This window comes from Monodon monoceros, unplaced genomic scaffold (genome assembly GCF_005190385.1).
Source record: "Monodon monoceros isolate NGI ecotype Baffin Bay Population unplaced genomic scaffold, NGI_Narwhal_1 Super_Scaffold_6, whole genome shotgun sequence".
In the NCBI taxonomy this organism is placed as follows: Eukaryota; Metazoa; Chordata; class Mammalia; order Artiodactyla; family Monodontidae; genus Monodon; species Monodon monoceros.
In genome coordinates, this window is record NW_021703783.1 from 37610822 (window position 1) to 37629734 (window position 18913).

General features: G+C 56.8%; 2 protein-coding genes across 4 annotated transcripts; one reads left to right on the forward strand and one right to left on the reverse strand.

The window, feature by feature from the left end:
• Nucleotides 1-1001: 1001 nt before the first annotated feature.
• On the forward strand, nt 1002-7949 carry TROAP (trophinin associated protein). 3 transcript variants are annotated; one of them, XM_029204442.1, is made up of 15 exons: nt 1002-1277; nt 1558-1712; nt 1818-2004; nt 2537-2694; nt 2784-2921; nt 3113-3195; nt 3849-3901; nt 4390-4511; nt 5461-5577; nt 5661-5744; nt 5845-5904; nt 6169-6303; nt 6459-7083; nt 7358-7551; nt 7750-7918. In XM_029204442.1, the coding sequence occupies exons 2-15, from the start codon at nt 1569-1571 to the stop codon at nt 7795-7797; spliced, it is 2148 nt and encodes a 715-aa protein (XP_029060275.1). In that variant the 5' UTR covers nt 1002-1277; nt 1558-1568; the 3' UTR covers nt 7798-7918. The 3 variants fall into 3 exon arrangements, with proteins under 3 accessions (XP_029060275.1, XP_029060273.1, XP_029060274.1); XM_029204440.1 differs by having other exon boundaries at nt 6459-7551; nt 7750-7949; XM_029204441.1 differs by having other exon boundaries at nt 1251-1308; nt 6459-7551; nt 7750-7949.
• Nucleotides 7950-9221: 1272 nt separating this feature from the next.
• C1QL4 (complement C1q like 4) lies at nt 9222-11989 on the reverse strand. The gene is made up of 2 exons (XM_029204504.1): nt 11453-11989; nt 9222-9401 (listed from the first exon to the last, which is right to left on the reverse strand). Exons 1-2 carry the CDS (start codon nt 11987-11989, stop codon nt 9222-9224), a joined length of 717 nt encoding a protein of 238 aa, XP_029060337.1.
• Nucleotides 11990-18913: the final 6924 nt, after the last annotated feature.

Here is an 18913-nt window from a genome sequence, read left to right on the forward strand (position 1 = left end):
CTACAAGAAAGTAACAGCGAACATCCATTTGGAGGCATGAATAGGCAAAGTGGAAGGTATTGCAGACAGAGAGACTAGAAGGAACATGACAAATTTCAGGGACTGGAAATGGCAATGGAGTGGAAAAGCAGAGAACAAGGGGGAAAGTGGTACAAGATGGGGAGTATGAGTGGGGAGAGGTCAAGGCACAGTGGTAACATGACCAGATTTGCATTTTGGAAAGATTACTCTAGCTGCTATATATGGTGAATGGATTATTGTGGAGAGCAAGAGAGAATGGAGGGTGGGAGGCTTTTGCAATCCTCTAGGTGAGATTAGGGTGGAGATAATGAAGAGGAAGAAACTAAATGAAATCCAAAGGTATAATGAAAAGGTGTGAAGGAGAAATTGGAATGGGAGGGCTTGTATAATAGGAAGCACGAGTCAGGGAGAGAATCTACCAGAGTCCTGTATGCTTGAAACCATCGCCCATTTCCCATTAGAGGTTAACCCCTTCCATTCTAACCAGAGTGTTCTAGGTTCCCTCATTTTCACACCCCTGCCTGCCAACAACAGGCCACACCTCTCCCCAGTCCTCCAGGCCTGTTGAGTTCCAATGACACTGTTTTGAGCCTTGTTTTCTTATCTGTGAATGGAGACCACACCTCACCATTCGTAAAGGTGGAGTGAAAAAAATGATTCTTTTTATTTTTGTTATTGTTAGCCTCAGTTCAATTTTTTCCAGCCCTCTCCGCCCGTTTGGAGGCAGTTCCTCGGCCTAGGCACAACGTACAGACGTTTCCTACAATGTGTCTGGAGCGGAGTCCCCACAGCTTGACGCCGAACTCTGATCAGAGTCGGGTGAGTGGCTCGGGCCAGCCTCCAACACCGTCAGTTGGCCTCATTCAGGACACCAGCCCTTCCCACAATGCCGCGAGACTGCACCGTCCCGCACCAGTCCCGAGACCTCGCGAGAGTACCCAGCGCCCGTTGTCTCCCAGACTCCGAGCCCACGCCTTCGCCGGCCTCAGAAAGGTCTCCTCCTTCTTCTTCCACCCCGCGCTCCGCTCTCGGATAGGCTGGTTGAGTCGGGTCAGTTTTTTTCCTGGCCAGAAAGCGGCTCGACAACTAGTCCTTCTTTTGGCCTCGCCTCCGAAGCCTGCGGATTGGACAGCTGAATCCTGTGACACGCGCCTCCGCAGGAGCGCAGACAAGCCAATCAGGAGCTTGGCGTATTTTACAAACTGGGGAAGTATCTGCAGCAGAAACCGAGAGAGTCCGGGGAAAAAGCGAAGAAAGTGAGGGCGACGCTGAGGGGTTCCGGGGGAGGTGCGGCACCGGGATCTTGGAGGGAATGAGGGCTGCGGGGGCTCGTAGGGAGGAGAAGCAGTTTGGGGTCCTGGGGCTAAAGAATAGGCTCAGAGGGTTAGGAGGAGACACCCAGAAAAGAGGCCTTGCAGGCGCCGGGTCCTCTGGGCGCATGGATTTGGGTGGAGGTGGGAGTATCAGGGATGTCAGGACCGAAGCCCCGAGCTGGCTGACCTTTGATCCCTGATCCTGCCTTCTTCTCCGTCTCAGTTGTAGTCGTCATGACTACCCTCCAAGCCACGAAGGATCCTCTCCTCCGGGGTGTATCTCCTACCCCCAGCAAGATTCCCGTTCGCTCTCAGAGACGCCCGCCTCTCCCCACAGTCAAACCCAGCGCCCTGGACCAGGAGAACCAAGATCCAAGGGTAAGAGGGGCGTGGGGGGGTGAAGACAGTGGCTACAAGGACGCAGCACACATCAGCAACGCCCCCCAACGCTGAGCCCCAGCTTTTTGTTCTCCCTTCCCCCAGAGATTGGTGCAGAAGCTCAGTAGTCAGCGCCCCCTCGTTGACTCAGCAGGCCCCAGGCCGAAAGCCACACATCAAACAGAGCAATCGGAGAGACTGGTGGGGAGTACTCAGCTTCGGAACCCCTTGGAGGAGCTCAGGCCTAGCCCTGGGAGACAAAATGTGGGACCTAGGCCCCCTCCCCAGACAGGTACCTGTTGGAGGCTTGGAAACAGTTTCTTTGGCTGAGTAGGAGAATTGGTTGGTGGCAGTGGGGTTTGGGGGCTTTGCATTCCCTGGGTCTCCTGCTTACTATAATTCCTAGTCCCTGCTCCTAGAAAGCTCTTTGCTCTTAGAAGCCCTTTGCTTTCTTCAGCAAAGTGTCATCTCTTCTAAAGCCTTTTCCACCTCTCCCAGTCACAATCAATTGCTCTGTGTCCGAATGCTTTGCTGTACTTCTTTTATAACATGTCCATACTTTGACTTGAGTCTGTTACCTCTCTATAGTTTGATGATAGCTTTCCTGAGTATGGGGGCTTTGTCTTATTTATCTCAGGGTGTCAGTGCCTAGAATAGTGTCTTACACAGAGCAAAGTCCTATGAATGTTTGGTGAGCTGAGTTCAGTTATATGAGTCTCTTTGGCTCACTCTTGCACCTCAATGTGACTCTGCTAGGCTCCCTGACCCCTCAGCCTCCCCGCTTCCTGTTCCTTCTCACCTTTCCTTCTCCTCTTCCCTTGCAGAGGCTCCAGGGACCATAGAGTTTGTGGCTGACCCTGCAGCCCTGGCCACCATCCTGTCAGGTGAGGGGGTGAAGAGCTGTCGCCTGGGGCGCCAGCCCAGTCTGGCTCAGAGAGTACTGGTTCGAGGGAACCAGGGAGGCACCATCCGGAGGGGCCAGGTAATGAGCCAGGATAGGAGGAGATCAGGCTGGAGTAGGCTGAGGAGGGAATCCTGAGCCTGTACTGATAGCGTCTCTTGGGGTCCTAGGATGCCCGGGCCTCTGCATACTTGGCTCCCAGAACCCCCACCCACCGACTGGACCCTGCCAGGGCCTCCTGCTTCTCCAGGCTGGAGGGACCAGGACCTCGAGGCCGGACCTTGTGTCCCCAGAGGCTAGAGGCTCTGGTGAGTGCCCTTGGGGGGCTGATACTCAGTGCTTCTGGGAACTCCTTCCAAGGACAGAGCTGGGCCTTAGGAGGGAAGGTACCTCATGATGAGCCAGAGGGTTGGTATGGAGGCCAATGGGGTTGTTGGTGAAGCCTGAAGGTTTGAGGCCTACCTCTGACTCTGTTTTTTCTCTTGCTCCTATGGCTCAGATTCCACCTTCAGGACCTTCCTCTCACCCCTCCGCTCCTCCCGGTTTCCAGGAGCTAAGAAGAGAGACAGGTGGCAACAGCAAGTGAGGAGAGGGTCATCTGGAAAAGAATGATTCAATGTCTGATACAGGGGTCCCTCAGAGCTGGGGCCTTCCAGTAGCTTTAGGACTTCCCAGCAACCCAGGGCGGAAGGGGGAAATCTGTGAGTGCTCAGGGTGAGCCCTTGCAATAGGGGTCAGGCCTTCATAGCCAGGCCTCAATATGACATCAGTTTCATCAGGTTGTGGGACAAGAAGGGGACAGAACTGAGAGGTGCCATCTCTTTTGTTTAGTGGCCAGAGCATAGACCGTGGCAGGAAATGGGATTGGGGTTTGATTCCTGACTCTTAGTACTTATGATTTGTGCAAGCTTGCCTTACCCTCCGAGCTCCAGTTTCTTTTCTTTTTTCTTTTTTTTTTTTTTTGGCTGTGCCACTGCGTGGATTGTGGGATCTTAGTTCCCCAACCAGGGATTGAACCCGGGCGCTTGGCAGTGAAAGCACAGAGTCCTAACCACTGGACTGCCAGGGAATTCCCACTTCAGTTTCTTTAATCTGTCAAATGAGGATAATGTTTGTATTATCATTTGAGGTTATCGTGAGAATTAAATGAGATGATGTTTGTAAAGCACTTAGCACAGGGCCCAGCTCGTACTTGGTACTCAGTGACTGCTAGCTGCTGTCCTTATCGCCATCAGGACTTCAGTGAGCCAAGCCTCAGGATTGCTTCTGGAGACCCTTGTCAAGCCTGGTGAGTGTGTCTGGCCATGGGGAGACAACAGGGGCAGGGGAGCTGCTTGTAGGGAGCAAAACAAGAGAAAGCTCAGCAGGCTGTGGCGGGAAGCCCAGATCAGAAGGAGACAGAGAGGACGAGATCTTCTTGATAGGCCAGAGGTTGGCCCAGTTGCACTTGTGTCGGAGGAGGTGGTCCCCGTTTCTACCCTCTCTCTGCCACTTCCTGTAGGGTTTACCTTCCACTCACTGTTCTGTCCTCAGCCCCTAAGAGCCATCACCACACCCCTAGCCCACTCAGGGTATTCAGATTAATGATTTACTACTGAAATCGTGCTGGCCTGCAAAGGGATGCTGGATGGGTCCCCACCCCTGATGGTGCAGTGGGGGCTGTCAAACTGGCATACCCTATTCGGAGGTTGCAACCTCCGACTAGGGTTGCAGGGCCCTGTGCCAGACTTTGATGTGTGTTCCAGACACTGCAGCAAATTTCCTGTCTCCTCCTAGCTTCCTCTCTCCCTGAAGGAGAATATGAAGTTGTCACTCACTCAGATGAAAGAGGAGGGGGCCCCCTCGGTCTGGCTCAGCGAGTACCATTAAAAGAAACCCGAGAGATAACACACACCAAGGTGAGCTGGGACCTTCCTCCTCTGTGCTGGGGGAAGGGCACAGAGGAGATGCATGGGGGGATTCCCCAGCAGCAGCGGCACTGAGGATTGTGGGTAGAGCCAGGCAGTCCCAGCCTGGATCTCAGCATGTTAACTTGGTCCTGGTTTGCCCTAGATGGACCCAAGGCCCTCTCCAGAGTGGTACTGGCCTCTGTTTACCAGGTGTCCGGGGCCTGCGAGTGAGAGGTCACAGTCTGGTATACATCTGTATCACCATCAGATCAGTGCTGAGAGTAAGATGGATCTGAGAGTTCATTCTTTCACTCCACAAGGGTTTATTGAACAGCTACTGTGTGCCAAGCAATGTTCTAGGTTCTGGATATACAGTAGGAAATAAGTTCACATTCTAGAAGGGGGAGACAAAAAATAAACACACGCGTAAAATATATAGTAGGTCAGATGGTGCTAAGTTATCTGTTTAAAAAAAAGAAAGTAAGGCACTGAAAGGGAAGGAGAAGTGGAAGGGGGTGATTGGTACTGTAGTTTCAGGTAGATCGGTCAGGGGAATCTCACTGAGGCGCGGCTAAGTGAAGAGCAGAAAGAGTTGAGGGAGTGAGCCATGTAGATAATCTGGGGGAAGAACGTTCCAGGCCACAAGAACTGCAGATGCAAAGATGGCATGTACCTGGTGTGTTTAAGGATCAGCAAAAAAGCGAGGCTGAAGCAGAGTAAGAAGGAAAGGAAGTGAGAGGTTAGAGCAATGACAGAATCAGGTTGGGTAAGGATTTATAAAACAGCGTAAGATCTTGACTATTACTTGGAATGAGTGCAAAGCCATGGGGAGGGGGGATGAACAAGGGAGGGACATGACTTGATTAGATCTCAAAAGAATCACACTGGCTGCTCAAGTGAGGACAAGAAAGAGCAATGCCAAGCGGGAGGGATCACTCTTCCACCTTGTTCTCCACAGGACGGCCGTGACTCCTGCCTGATGCCCTCCCCTGGCCAAGTGATACCACCTGCCATCACCCGGCCATCACCCTTTGGACGGGCTCAGCGTGTGCCTTCCCCTGGCCCCTCAGCTCCAGTTTGTATCCACGACTCCTGGGGGCTGGGATCACTGCGAGGTCTCGGTTTTGTCCCTGCCCAACCACCCCCATCTCTCCCCAGACCTCATATTCAGTGTTGCGGCGTCTCGCCATCCGCCCCAAAACCCAGTTCACACCCCTTCCATCGGCCCCCAGAGCTCAGCAGGTGAGAGAGGGCAGGGGAGGTAGCTGGCTTAGGCCAGGGCTGGAGGAGGAAGGGGATGGATGGGTACAGGGAAAGTCATGGCATCTCACTTCTGTCCCAGGCCCAGTGGTTGAGTGGCCTCTCCCCTCAGCCTTGCCCTGAAGAGCCTGCCCTGCCCTGGGTAAGTATCTGAAACCTTCCCATGCTGAGATTCCTCGCTCTGTCCCGTTGGCCTGAGGCCCAGCAGTTTTGAAGCAAGTGGGCTCTCTGGAAAAGCTGCCTGACTCTCCAACTCCCCCTGCCTCTCTGCTGCCCCTCCTAATCCAAGTCTAGGGCCGCTCAGTTAAGGACCTGACCCCTTCCTCACTAGCTTGAAGACCCAAACTAGTCTTCTTCCTACTCCAGCCTGTCTTCCTCATGTGGCCCCTCTCCTCCCATGTGGCAGGAGCAGATTGCAGTCCGGTTATTTGACCAGGAGAGTGGTATAAGGTTGCAGGAGGGTCCTGGGAAGCCACCCGTGTCAACTTCTTATGGACCCCACCCCAGTAGAACCCCCAACCTCCAGGAGCTGAAGCTGCAGGTGGGCTGGTGTGGGCAACAGCTTTGATGCCTGATGGGCAGTGACAGGGCTGGGAAAGCGAGAAACGGCGGGGGTGGGGGTGGGCATGGAAATAGGACAGTGTGGGTACAAGACTTGCACCCACTTCTTGACATCACACTCTGTCCCACCCACAGCGCATCAGTATCCTGCAACAGCTTTTGCGACAGGAGGTAGAGGGGCTGGCGGAGGGCAAGTGTGCCCCCCTTAATGGAGGCTCCTCTCTGGATATGGTTGAACTTCAGCCCCTGCTGGCTGAGATTTCTAGAACTCTGAATGCCCCAGAGAATAAATCTGGGGCTTTTCATCTTCCTGGAATGTTACAGCACTCTGGGTTGCCCAAACCCTACCTTCCAGAGGGGTGTGGGGAACCAGAGCCCTGCCCTGGAGCAGAGCCCGAGGTAGCTCTGCCCTGCCCTCCAGCAGAACCAGGGCCCCCAGAGTCCTACCATAGGAGGGGGCCTGAGATATCAGAGCCCTCCACCCAGGAGGCATCAGAGCCCTGCCCTCTGGGAGAGCCTGGACCCCTTCAGGCCTGCCCCCAGGGGCAGACAGGACTCCCAGAGCCCTCCCCTAGGGTAGAGCCTGGGGTATCAGAGGCCTGCTCCCGGGAACCCAGAAGTCCAGAGTCCAGCCCATGGTCCTGCTGCAGTCAGTGGGCTCCAGCGACCACCAGCCTGACCTTCTCCTCCCAACGCCCACTTTGTGCCAGCCCCCCTATCCACTCACTCCAGTCTCTGAAGCCCCCAACAGGCCAGGCAGGTAAGGAGTTGGTTGGAAGGGGTTGTGAACAAAGGAGGTCCTCATCTCTCGCTGGGAGCAGGGCCTGCCCTGCACCAGGTGATTCTACGCTTTCTTTCCCCTACGTCCCTTGCCCCAGTCTGGCTCTCCCACAGGAAGAAGTGGGGGGCTGCACCTTCAGCCCTGTGCTCCTAATTGGCTTGGCCCTTGGTCGGGGAGTGGGAAAGGGCAGTATATGGTGGGAGTCTAGGACTCCAGAGTCTGCCCTGATCTCTCTGTGGCCTTTGGCCCTCAGGCCCCAGCAATCTGGCCCCTCGAACCCTGGCCCTAAGGCAGCGCCTCAAAGCATGTCTGACCGCCATCCACCGCTTCCACGAGGCCCGACTGGACGACGAGTGTGCCTTCTACACCAGCCGAGCCCCTCCCTCAGGCCTCACCCGGGTCTGCACCAACCCTGTGGCCACATTGCTCGAATGGCGGGATGCCCTGGTGAGCCTCCAGTCCACAGCCAGCTATGCCTGTGGGAAGTAGGAAGTAGGGCAGGGGGCCATCCTCAGCTCCTTTACAGAGGTCAGGGGGAAGAGCTGGTTACAGTTCAAGGACAGCTGGGCTGTGACGAGGTCAGGGGGAAGAGCTGGTTACAGTTCAAGGACGGCTGGGCTGTGACGAGGTCTTCTCTCTCCCTAGTGTTTTATTCCAGTCAGTTCTGCTGCCCCACAGGACTCTCCGTCATGAGGCATACGCCTCCACCCACTCCTGTCCTGCCTTGCACCTTCCTTTTAACCCTTATTTATTTTCCACACCATGTACTGGGAGCTGACACCCTTTTGTCCTTCAATAAAGTTTCTAAAATGTCCAAATGTCTGTTTTCCTCCGGTCCTACTTAGGCCAGCTACTGCTGTTTCTCCTCAATTGTCCACATGGTGGCAGTGTCCTCCAGCTTAGAGGCCAGCCCTGGGTTCTCAATCTTCCCCAGGCTCCCTCGCCCAGAAGCTGTCCAGGTCATCCCACTCCTGCACACCCCACCCTCCCAGCAAGCACTATGAGTGAGTGGTTTTTTTTTTTGGGGGGGGGCGCGAACGTGGGCCTTTGGGGAGCTGCTTTTCTCCTTGCTCCCTGAGATCTTGGCCGCTCCCAGGAGCCGTCAGCAACTCCTGCACCGCCTAGAGTTCCCTAGAACTCTCCCCCTGCCTCAGCAGAAAGCAGAAGCACCAGACCCATACCTCTGGAATCCTCCCTTGCTAGTGGCCCTCTGGTTGGCGTCTCCCTACAGTGTAAGGCCTCAAAGCTCTCCTGAAGCTGATACCCTTCCCCGTATCAGAGTAGAAACCCTGGGCTACTCCCCTCCTCGGCTTCCCCAGAGGCAGGCCTTGCCAGGAATAATGAAACCTTTGCCTCTGGCAGAGAGCGATAGGGTAGGGGTCCTTGAGAGGAGTGAGGAAAGGGTCAGCCACTTTCCCCCACTCTGTGCACCGAGTTAAGAGGCACACACATTCTCCCGCTTCACTTTATTGGAAGAGGCAACAGCAGCTGTAGCCCCAGGGCCTAACCCCCGATGGGGGTGAAATGGGGACTGCAGGATGAGTTTTAAATGCTAGGAAAGAATTTACTGGTTCCTCCAGTTCACAGGGAGGCTGCCAAGGCTAGAGCCTGAAGCCTGAAAATGGAGATGAGGGGAGGAGGGGATGGCAGAGAAGTTGTCATGACAGAGGACCAGCGCCTACCCGCCCTGATGTCTCCTCCCGCCTAGAAGGGCTCCTTCTGTTTCTGTTCTCTCCCTCCCCAAAAGCCAGGGCTTCCCTTCTGTTTTCTGCTTTCCGTGCCTCTGTGCTGCAGTTAGTGAAACTGTTTCCTAGCTCCCGAGAGAAGAGAGGGCCACGACCTGCGCCCCCCTCCTGGCCCGGCTTTCACAAGCATGTGCGCGGATGCTGGTGGTCCCTTCCCAAGCCGCTCTGCTCCTCCGGCCGGTTTCCTCAGCTCCCCAGCCACTCAGTTATACCCCGGAGCACCAAGAGTCCGCCCATTAAAGGCCACCTCCGGGAGCAGGAGGGTCCGTCCCACCCCCAGTCTCTCAAAGGATGGGGTGGCGCCTTGGGTGGGGCAAGCTGAAGGTGGGTGAGGGGGGTAGCGGAGGGGGGGGGCGGGGGATGGGGCCCGACTCAGTCCGGGTAGATGATGAAGCCAGAGAAGGTGCTGTACTTGTTGGTGTTACCGCCGTGCACCTTCCCGCCGTCCAGCTTGATGAAGACTTCATCTCCCACATCCAGGTGCAGGATGACGCTGTTGCTGGCGTAGTCATAGTTCTGGTCCGCGTCCTGAGCAATGGCGCTGGCCCGGACCTAGAGAGGGGGAACAGAACAACCCACTCATGCCCTGTGTGGAGCTGGGGTGATGAGGGGTCGGCCGAGGAGATGCAGCTGGGCCTGTGAAGGTGACGCGAGGGTAGCAGGCTGCAGGGTTTGGGAAGGACAAGGTGCTTCGCAGGCACTGCCATTCACTAGCTGCTGGGACTGGGGCAACTTTCACGCTCTCTGTGGTCCTTAATTTGAGCTATAAGGTAGGAGGTAGTAATAGAACCTACCTCCTCAGGTTGTTAGGGTTAAATGAGTTACTACGTGTGAAGTGTGTTACAAAACAGCGCTTTGCACAAAGAAAATGCTATATAGGTTTTGCTATTATTATTATTTAAAAAATAAAATTAGACTGTAGGATAATTTTTAAGATTCTGAACCCACTCGGACCTTCTAAACTTGGGCTTCCTTCCCCCAGAGATAGGGCACAGGTGTGTCTGTGCGTGTGTAAGCAAGGGTGCAGGCTGTGGGAAGATGCCATGATGTATCCTCACCCCTCCTCGATTGTCCCTCCTAGTGCCCGCGGGCGCCCCGACGTGGGGGTCGCCTTCCGCCCAAACAGGTAGTGCCTCTTCCCCTCTGGCCTCGCTGCTGTAGGTCGCCTCACCGACGCCTCAGCGTCGCAGCCAGCCCCCTCCCCAGCCCCCCTATTCCTGTCCCAAGGGGGCTGGTTATTAACTGATTAATTATTCATCATTATTCTAATCACTATTTACCTTCCCCAAAGCCGCAGCGCCCGCACCGCGGAATACAGAGTGGGAGCCGCGTGGCCCCCGCCCCCTCGGGAAGCGACGCACTCTAGATACATACTCCCCCCCCCCCCGCCCCTCACAGACACGCCGTACAGACCACACACACCTACTCAGTGCCACAGGCAAGCAGCCACCGCTCTACTCTCGCACCTTCGCACCCTGCACCCACAGACACACTCGAATCACGCACACACACGCTACAGTCTTACACACATACACTTTCACTCCCTTTCCCTGGGCTCCTGGGGCGGCCCTGCTTGGGGGAGACCTCAATGTAGTGCCTTCGGTTCTTGGAGCGGAAGGGTGCTGCAGCGGTAGCAAGACCTGGGGTTCGGACAGGTGGGATAAGCAGGCCTGATGCGCCACGGTCAAATCACCCCATCGCGCACGGGGCATTCGGAGGTCACAGCTCAGCCCTAACCTTACACCCTGCGGCTTGCGTGGCCCAGGCACATTTCCCCAGCCCCACCCCTGTGGCCTCTGGCTCCCCCTAAGCGTGTCCTGGACCTTGAGCTGAGTCTTTGGGACTTTTCTTCCAAGCTAAGGCAGCAGTGACTCCGACTCTGACCACAGGAGCAGGGACCAGGCCGGGGTCCAAGGCTTCTGCTTTATCTGTTCTTGCCTCTTCCCTTCTCCCAAATTCGTTCCTGCAGGCCGCCTGGCTGGCCCCAGTGCTGCCTCATTTTCCACCTCTGCCTATGGACTCAGTATTAGCTGAGGGTAAGGCCCACTCTAGAATTGACCTCAGGCCCTGGGACTAGTAATAGAGTTGCCTGGAAAATGAGACAGTGTTTTCTTTCTTTTTTTACCTTATCCTTGAAAATCCAAGCTTAATGACCCCCATACGGGAACAGATACCAACTGCCCACGGTGTGATACCCGGACTCCATTCTAAATCGAAGGAGCCAGACTCCGGTAACTCGCCCATCAAGTGGCTGGGTAACCCAAAGGCCAGGAGGGCTGCCCAAGACAGGTGAAAAGAGGCTAAGAGGCAGGGTGAGATACCAAAGAGGTTTGGTGTATAGTTGCCTATAGTTGGAGTGTGAGGCTCTTGAGTTTTAATTCTGACACCATTCCTAATGCTCCATAAGACCCTGGGCAGGTTGTTTTCTTTCTCTGGCCCCCCAATTCCTTTTGGACTAAATGAAGCGATTTCTAAGTTCTTGGCAATGTGGCCTTCTTGGATTTAGTGACGGTGTTTGGGGAAGAGGTTCGGGTTGCGTAATGAATGCAGGGAGAATTAGAAAGCTACCCTGTCTGGGGCTGGGTGGGAGAGGGGCAGCTCACCTGTCCATTCTTCATCAAGTCCGCCCACATGCTGGTGCCGTCACCGCCGCGCATAAGCACATGGTAAGCGAAGAAGTAGACACCTGGCATGGGGCAGGTGAACTTGCCACTGGCTGCCTCGTAAGCGTTGCCCACGTTGGTCACCACGTCGTCGAAGCGCAGCACTTCGTAACCTTCGTGTGGCCGCCGCAGGCCAGCATAGAAGGCAATTCGAGGCACGTAGCCGGCAGGGGGCGCTACCCCGCCGGGGCCTGGGCCTGGAGGGCCCGGGGGACCTGGCCTGCCCGGCTCTCCTGGAGGTCCTCTGGGACCTGGTGGTCCCGGGGGCCCTCGCAGACCTGCCTTCCCGCGCCGGCCCACCTCTCCCTTGGCGCCCTGAGGGAAGGGGGGTACGGAGGTGGGCGCGCCGTCGGGTCCTGGGCCTCGCGGCCCGTGGGGGTCGCACACCATGCGGCAGCGACCCAGCATCTCGTAGTGCGCCGGCCCGCGGGAGCTGTGCACTAGCAGCGGAATGGCCACCAGCAGCAGCAGCACCATGGCCACCCCGACGGCCGCGCCCGCCACCCTCTTGCGGCGGCTCAGCCGCGACGCGGCCAGGGCCAGCAGATCCTCCTCACTCTTGGGTGCAATGGTGGCGGAGGCCCGAGGCTCTCCGCGGGCGCCAGAGGCGGTGACCGGGCTCGGGCCTGGGTCGGGATCCCCCCGACGGCTGCGCCCGGCCCCCCCGCCCCTGTGGGCTCCCGCCTCAGTGGTGCCGTTCCCCAAACCTTCCGTCAAGGCGGAGGTCCCCCCGTTGGTTGGACCAGGGACAGCTCCCGACAGCTCAGAGTCCGTGGTCCTCTATTACCCTCTCGTTCAGTCTAACGTTCCCAGGCGCCTGAAATCGGTGGCTTCTCGGACGGCTGGTTTCTTACAGATCTAGGATGCCTGCCCTCCGGACAGCTGCTTTCTCGAGGATGGCGGCGCCTAGGTCCCCGGCTACCCAGACGGATAGCTCCCGGCCGGAGGTGGGACTACTCTCCGCGCTCTGGACGTCCGGGGCTCTGCGCTGCGGGTGGCGCCCACCGGACGCGACCTCCTCGCAGGTTTGCGCTCTGGCTCTTGGCGAGCCTTGACCCACCTTTCTACCCTAGCCGCGGCCCCAGCCCCTGCTGAAGCCCTGGCCCCGCGTCTCTCTCCAGCTAGCGCTCTCCCTCTCTGCGTCCCTAACCTTCCTCCCCTCCCTCCCGGAGCGGCAGTGCGGGTGGTGTGAGCCGCGACGCGGCGGGAGCCGCTCTAAGAGGCCGCGGCGGGGGGGGCGGGGGCGGAGCGACCCCTGGCGCCCAGAGAGGGAAGCGTGGAGGCGGGGCAGGCCACGGCCCCCACCCGCGTCCCCCCAGCCTCTCGGTTCCTGACCGGCTCTAAACCAATTCTGCAGGGATTCACTGCCCTCACCCTATCCTTACTTTCACCCTCTACCCTGAGTTTGGTATTCTCAGAGCCCGGAGGAGGCCAGAAACGGGGATGGGATAAAAAGCGGTGGAGATGCACACACACAGAAGACAGACGTGGATTCCAGAGCTAAAAAGAGCCCTCCCCGGCTCCCCCCCTCAAAAAAAGAAAAAAGAAAAAAAGAAAAAAGCCCACGAGCAAACAACAAGGACTAGAAAAAAATAGAAATTCGCCACTCAGTGCCCGTGACCGAATAACATATGGTAAAGGGTTCAACGGGTACGGGTTGGCCTGAACTGGAAAAGGCAAATCTCCAGGCACCTCTACCCTCGACCCCCAGTGTTGGCGGAGGGGGCCGCAGAGCAATCGAGAGAGTGAGGGAACAGAGAGAGTGAGAAAACAGACCAGCCTGGGAAAGCGAGCAGGAAACCGACAGGAAAGCAGAGGAGCTACAGAGAAATCAAAGGGATGCAAAGCCACATAGAGACGCAGAGACAGAGACAAAGCTTGAAAAAGAGACTAAATGACAGCCCCAGAGGGGGAGAAGGAGAGACAGAGACGGAGAGAGAGAGACAGGAACCAAGACAGGTTGACAGATCGAGAGAGAAATGTAAATGGCGCGCTGCAGAGAGACACCCAGGTCCGTGTTCGGACTCCAATGTGACATATCAACTGTGGGGACGACGTGGAGGCGGGGCGCTTCTTGGAGCGGTGTGGTAGGCTCTGGGCCTGTGCATTGTGACAGTGTGCTGGCAAGTGTGGACGTGTCCATGGGACCCTGGCCTTGTGTGTCCCTGGGTGAGTGGGATTGTGGATTGTGGATTGCCTTTGTGTGTGTGTGTGTGAGGGCTGTTTGAAGGGAGGTTTTATATTTGTCTTCCTCTTAGTCCCTAAATGTGGAACCCCATGAATGTCATCTTTCTTATCTCAGGACTGAAGAGTAGAGAGTTTACTGGGGAGAAAGAGTCAGAAGGCAGCTCTTGCCCTGGCAGCCCAGCCCAGTCCCACCCCTGCCCTGGTCCCAGACCTTGTCCAGCCCCAGGATCTCTGCCCCTTCACCCTTCCACAAAGGGCTGTGGTTAGATGGAAACTCAGAGAAGTTGGACCCCACATAATAAATGTTTGGGGGAGGGATTTGAAATTTGAAATTGGTTATGCAAAGTAATATAACTAAAATGCAGTTTCAGTGCTAGGCACCCGCCTGTGAGGGGTGGCTGTGTCTGTCATCCGGGTGACCAAGAGGAAACACAAGCTTTGATAGGTCCCTCTCTGTGAGGGGTCTGCATCCTTCCTCAGGGTCTCGCCCCTCTGGGAGAAATTTCTTGCTCACAGGGACTCCAGGGCCAGAGGCCTGGAGAAGAGGTTCCAGGACTGGCGAAAGTGGGGTATTTGGAGGCCCTGGAGGTGGACAACTGCAAAGGATCTCTTAGAGACTAGGGTAAGCCAGTACTGTAATGTATAAGAGTACATTATGTAAAATGGAGAGCACAGGGCACATCAGGGCATAATTATTGGGTGGAAGATGATTTCCTCATCTCTTGTTTCCTGTACTCTTTCCCTGCCCCTCCCAGCCCGTAACGGTGCAGGAAGAAGGAGGTTGCTGAGGACGGGCCTGTGTGGAGGGAGGCCCCTACATGCTTGAAAGGGTTGGGAGAGAAAGGATTGGCAGTCAGTGGGGGTGGGGCCTCCTCCAACCATAAATACAAATTTTATTCAAGGTCTTTGTTGCCATTTGTCTTCCTCGGGGGGCTGAGGGCCATGTCGGCCCGTGCATGTCTAATTCCGAATCTGCTCCCCTAGGCTGGATGATGGATGGATCAGAGAGGAGAGAGCAGGCCAGGGCTCACACTGACCTCACCACCCGATCCTCAAGCCTCATCGGCCCCAGGTCCTGCCACCCCTCTCCCTCCTCCTCTGCCCTCTCCTGCCACCCACTCACTAAAGGCCCTCTCTGCTCAGCCCCGCTCCCCACCCCTCTCTCCTACTAACCAAGGCCCTCTTTTTGAGCCCCTCACCTCAGCCCCTTTCAGGTCCTAGCCCTCTTCTCTCGGACCTTCCCTTCTCCTCCCATCCCCAGCCCAGGCTGTGAGCTTCGGTGACCAGCAGGGCTGCAGGCGGCAGCGGGTGTGTATGGTGGGGGAAGCAGGCTTAGCTCACAGGGAGCTGAGGGGCCAGCTCCATGAATTTATTCATGTTCTGTTGCTCTTTCCCCACGCTCTGGAATGAAGCTGCCAGCTCACCAGGTCCTTACTGCTTCCTCTGCAGCTGTCAACGTTCGGCAGAGAAGGGACCTGGGTAGGGTCAAGGCCAGCTAGTGCTCCTGGGGCCAGAAGCCAAGTGTCTGGGCTCAAGAGGAAATACTGGGGCCCAGGCTGGGGTCTGGGACAATTTACCCAGAGCTCCTTGGGCAGCCAGACTGGGAGGCCCCAGGGAGGTGGTGTGGTTGGGAATGTGATGTAGGCCGAGACGTGTGCTGCAGGACATAGAATGGGCAGTGGAGGAGGGGAGAGGAGAGGAAGACTGAGTTCCCCAGGCTCCCCTATTTAAAAGCACAGCCCAGACTGAATCCTGCCTTACCCTCTGCCCTTGACTCTGCACTAACCCTGACCCTAATCCCAAAGTATACACTTGACTCCTCTCCAACCCTAAAATGAATCCTAACTCCATAACCTGACTCTAAATAGAACCCGTCCCGACCTGTCCTGTCCTGGAACCTAGGGGTCTCCCAAGAATTTCCCCCAGGGCTTAGGGCCAGGTGTGTGTCAGAGTTCTGAGGACCAGACTTTAGATTAGCATGTGATTAGCATATGATTTGCATGTGATATGTGCCTTCTACTCTGAGGAAGTTTTCTTGTTAAAATTTTATGAAGTCTAGCGGAAAGGTCCTGGCTCCTTGAAGTTTTTCTCTTTTTGTTCCTTCTCCCACACTCCTTATCACTGACCCAGACCCCTTCAAGGGAAGAAAGGGGGTGAGGAAATGAGCAGTAGGAAACTCATGGGAGGAAAGATGCTGGTAGAGTGATCTACCCCTGTCACTTGCAGTATAACCTCCACAAGCCTCAGTTTCCTCATCCATAAGAGCAGAGGAACCAGCTGGCTGATGTTACATTAAGATCTAAGGAAATGCACTCCACCGCCCGCCGCACCCCGCCCTCTCTCCTTCCTCACCCTTCAGGGCCGTCTATAGTGTGGTTCTTCTCCACTTCCCTCCACCCCACCCATACACACACTCTGGCTCTCAGCTCCTACATGTAAGATCACACAGAACTGGAAGCAACCTGGGTTGCCTGGTACCAGACCCCTGGTATGAAGAGAAGGGAAAAATGCCCACCTGAGAGGACAGGGAATAACATGGATAGGGAAATAACATTATTGAGTGCTTACAGCATTTTAGAGCTTTTACTTGAGAGTTACTGCATCCTCGATGCATCCCTGAGAGGATGTATTGTCTCCATTTTACAGATGAGGAAACTGAGGCCTGGAAATGAGGAATGCCTTGTCCTGTATCACCTTGTAGGTGGCAGCCCTAGAACTGGAGTTCCCATCTCCTGGCTTCCTTGTCACTGCCCTGGAGAAGAGAAATGACACCCAAGGCAGTGGAAGGGTGAGAGAAGCAGGACAGGAGTGGGGAGAGAGATTTGAATTTGTCTCAGTGGAGACCTATGTGTGTGAGGCCAACGGGGCAGGGCCTTGGCTCAGGGTGTCCCCCATCCCCCACCCCCAGCGCTGACACACAACAGGTGCTCGGCTGTTAGCTAAAGGATGTCGGGCGAAGTCAGCTGCGGAGAAGAGCTGTTCAGTCCGAAGAGGAGAGAAAAGGGAGGGAGAGGGAAACGAAGCGAACTGCAGAAAAATGTGCTCAAGAGGCCAAAGGCAGGAAAGCTGGCCAGAGTGCTGAGGACCGCTCTCCACTCACCACTGGTGGGAAAACAGTAGCAGCCCAAGAGCCTGCGCACACTTTGCCCTCTGGCGCAGAGGGTCGACAGGCCCCAGCGAGCGGCGAGAGAGCAAGTATGCCGCCAGGCCTAGGGCTTCTACTCATCCGCCGCACGGATCCCCTGGCACCGCAGCTCAGTGCAGCCTGAGGTTCTAAGGGCCGCCGCCAGAGCCCACGGGGCTGAGAACAGGCTCCTGGCTCCACAAGGAGGGGCTAGATATTGTTTCCAAGGTATCTGTCAGGCCAGCCCTTGACCCCTGGCCAGGTGCGGCTCCCCGCCATAGCCTCTCTCTCCACCTCATTTTGCTCCCCTCTCCCCGCGCCGTCCACCAACTCCAGCCTGCAGTTAATGAAATGTGGCGAGCGGCCGTACAGACAGCTGTCAGACCCCTCATTTCTCCTCCGGGATATTGGATCCCGCCCTGGGAGACCGACAGGTGAGCAGAGGACAGGTGATGCGGGGAACGGAGGGCTGGGCTCCGGCTGGTGGGAGCCCGGAGCGCAGGGGGCAGCGCCAAGCTGAAATCTTCGAAGGCTCTGCGAAACGAGGTCGGCCGTAACATGCTTTCTGCCCGGGGCCCCTAGCTCTTTCCTTTTCTCCATCAAGCAGGAGACTTCACACACCCCACAGCCACGGCGCCCTGACCCCCGTCGACACGGGACTCCTGGTCCCGCACCCTAGAAGATCTGGCCCCCCTTGTGCGCTGCGCATAGCGTCTCTGAGCCGGCGGCCGCGGCCCGGTGCTTCCTCCCACCTCCTTCCATCTCTTCCTTCTTCCTCCCCCTCCTTCCCGAGCTTCCTCCCCGGCGGCCGCGGCCTTTATTAGGGATTCCGCGGCTGTCGGTCCCGCCATCCATCCTGTCCGCTGGCAATTAGGCGGCCAGACAAAGAGCAGCTTCGGATGGATGAGGGTCCCGGCGGATCGGAAATGTGAAGGGTCAGCGCTGCCGCCCGCGGCGCACCCCGCTCCCCCTCCGCATAATCACCGGCCGCCCGTCACTCAGCCGGCCTCCCGGGGAGCTCCGGGGCCCGGGCTGGGGGAGGGCAAGGGCGGGACTGCAGCCTAGGTGCCTAGGGCATGGCGAAGGCGGACCTGCAACAGGGGCGCCTCCTGCTGGAGAATGGAGGACTGCGGGAGGCCGGAGGTACCTGGAGGAGAGAGAGGGCAGGACATGGCCCCCTCAGATCCCTGAAGGCGGACTGTGGGACTGCTGCCTGGGGGCTTCCTGTACAGAAGCGGGGACTTCAGCTGCGGGAGAGAGGAAGATGGTGGCCAACGCGCCCCCTGCTGGGAGGCTGCGGGACGAAGCCCTAGGGCCTCGGGTCTGAAGAAGTGGAACCGAGCCCAGGACGAGCCCCCCTAGGGTCTGTAGCCTGGTGCGCCTCCTATTGGAATAAAATGATACTGCGCTTCTATACCCGGATCTCTTAAGTGAAATCCAACCCATGCACATCAAATCCAGAAAAGCTGCAAGGCTGGGCGAGTCCGAATGGAGCCAGAGGAAGTTCAAGGAGTCCGGTTTTTACTGCGGGTTCTTTGGCGCTAGCTCCCAGCTGACAAATCAACATCTCAATCTGATAATTATTAGTCGAGGTGGGGGGAGACGGGCTTTCGCCGCCTGGGCCGCTTAGCCCTCCCTGAGGGCGGCAGAGAGGTGGGCGGTGCTGGCAGTGATGAACGACTTGGGGGGGGGGGCAGGGCCCCGAGCGCGCATTCATTACTCGACTGACAGGCGGGCGGCGGGCCGGACGGGCCGCGAGTGGACGTGCCGGGAAAGAGGCAGTGGCAGGAAGGAGAATAAGGGAGGCGTATAGCAGCCCCATTGCCCCGTCAGCTCCCGGTTCTTCACCTCGACCCTGGTACTTACTTGACTTCCTTAAGCTCAGCCTTTTACCTGTTGGAGATGGCCATGGTTGAAGAATTTGGGGAGCGAGGACGGGGACCTAAGCCCTCTGCTTAGGTTAGGCGATTGAAGATCTAAGATGTCAAGACAGGGTGTAGACAGGCTTTAAGACTAGGCGCTTGTACCTGACCTAGGAGGAACCGTGCATAATTTTGCGCACGCAGAGGTGGTGCGTTGTGACAGGGATT

Bases quoted from the DNA above. Each gene is read 5' to 3' on its own strand.
- TROAP (XM_029204440.1), top strand. From the start codon at position 1,569: ATGACTACCCTCCAAGCCACGAAGGATCCTCTCCTCCGGGGTGTATCT. The intron at 2,695-2,783 runs GTAATGAGCCAG...TTGGGGTCCTAG, and splicing joins GCACCATCCGGAGGGGCCAG to GATGCCCGGGCCTCTGCATA. The intron at 3,196-3,848 runs GTGAGGAGAGGG...TATCGCCATCAG, and splicing joins GAGACAGGTGGCAACAGCAA to GACTTCAGTGAGCCAAGCCT.
- C1QL4 (XM_029204504.1), bottom strand. From the start codon at position 11,989: ATGGTGCTGCTGCTGCTGGTGGCCATTCCGCTGCTAGTGCACAGCTCC. The intron at 9,402-11,452 runs GTGAGCTGCCCC...CCCCCTCTCTAG, and splicing joins ACTTGATGAAGAATGGACAG to GTCCGGGCCAGCGCCATTGC.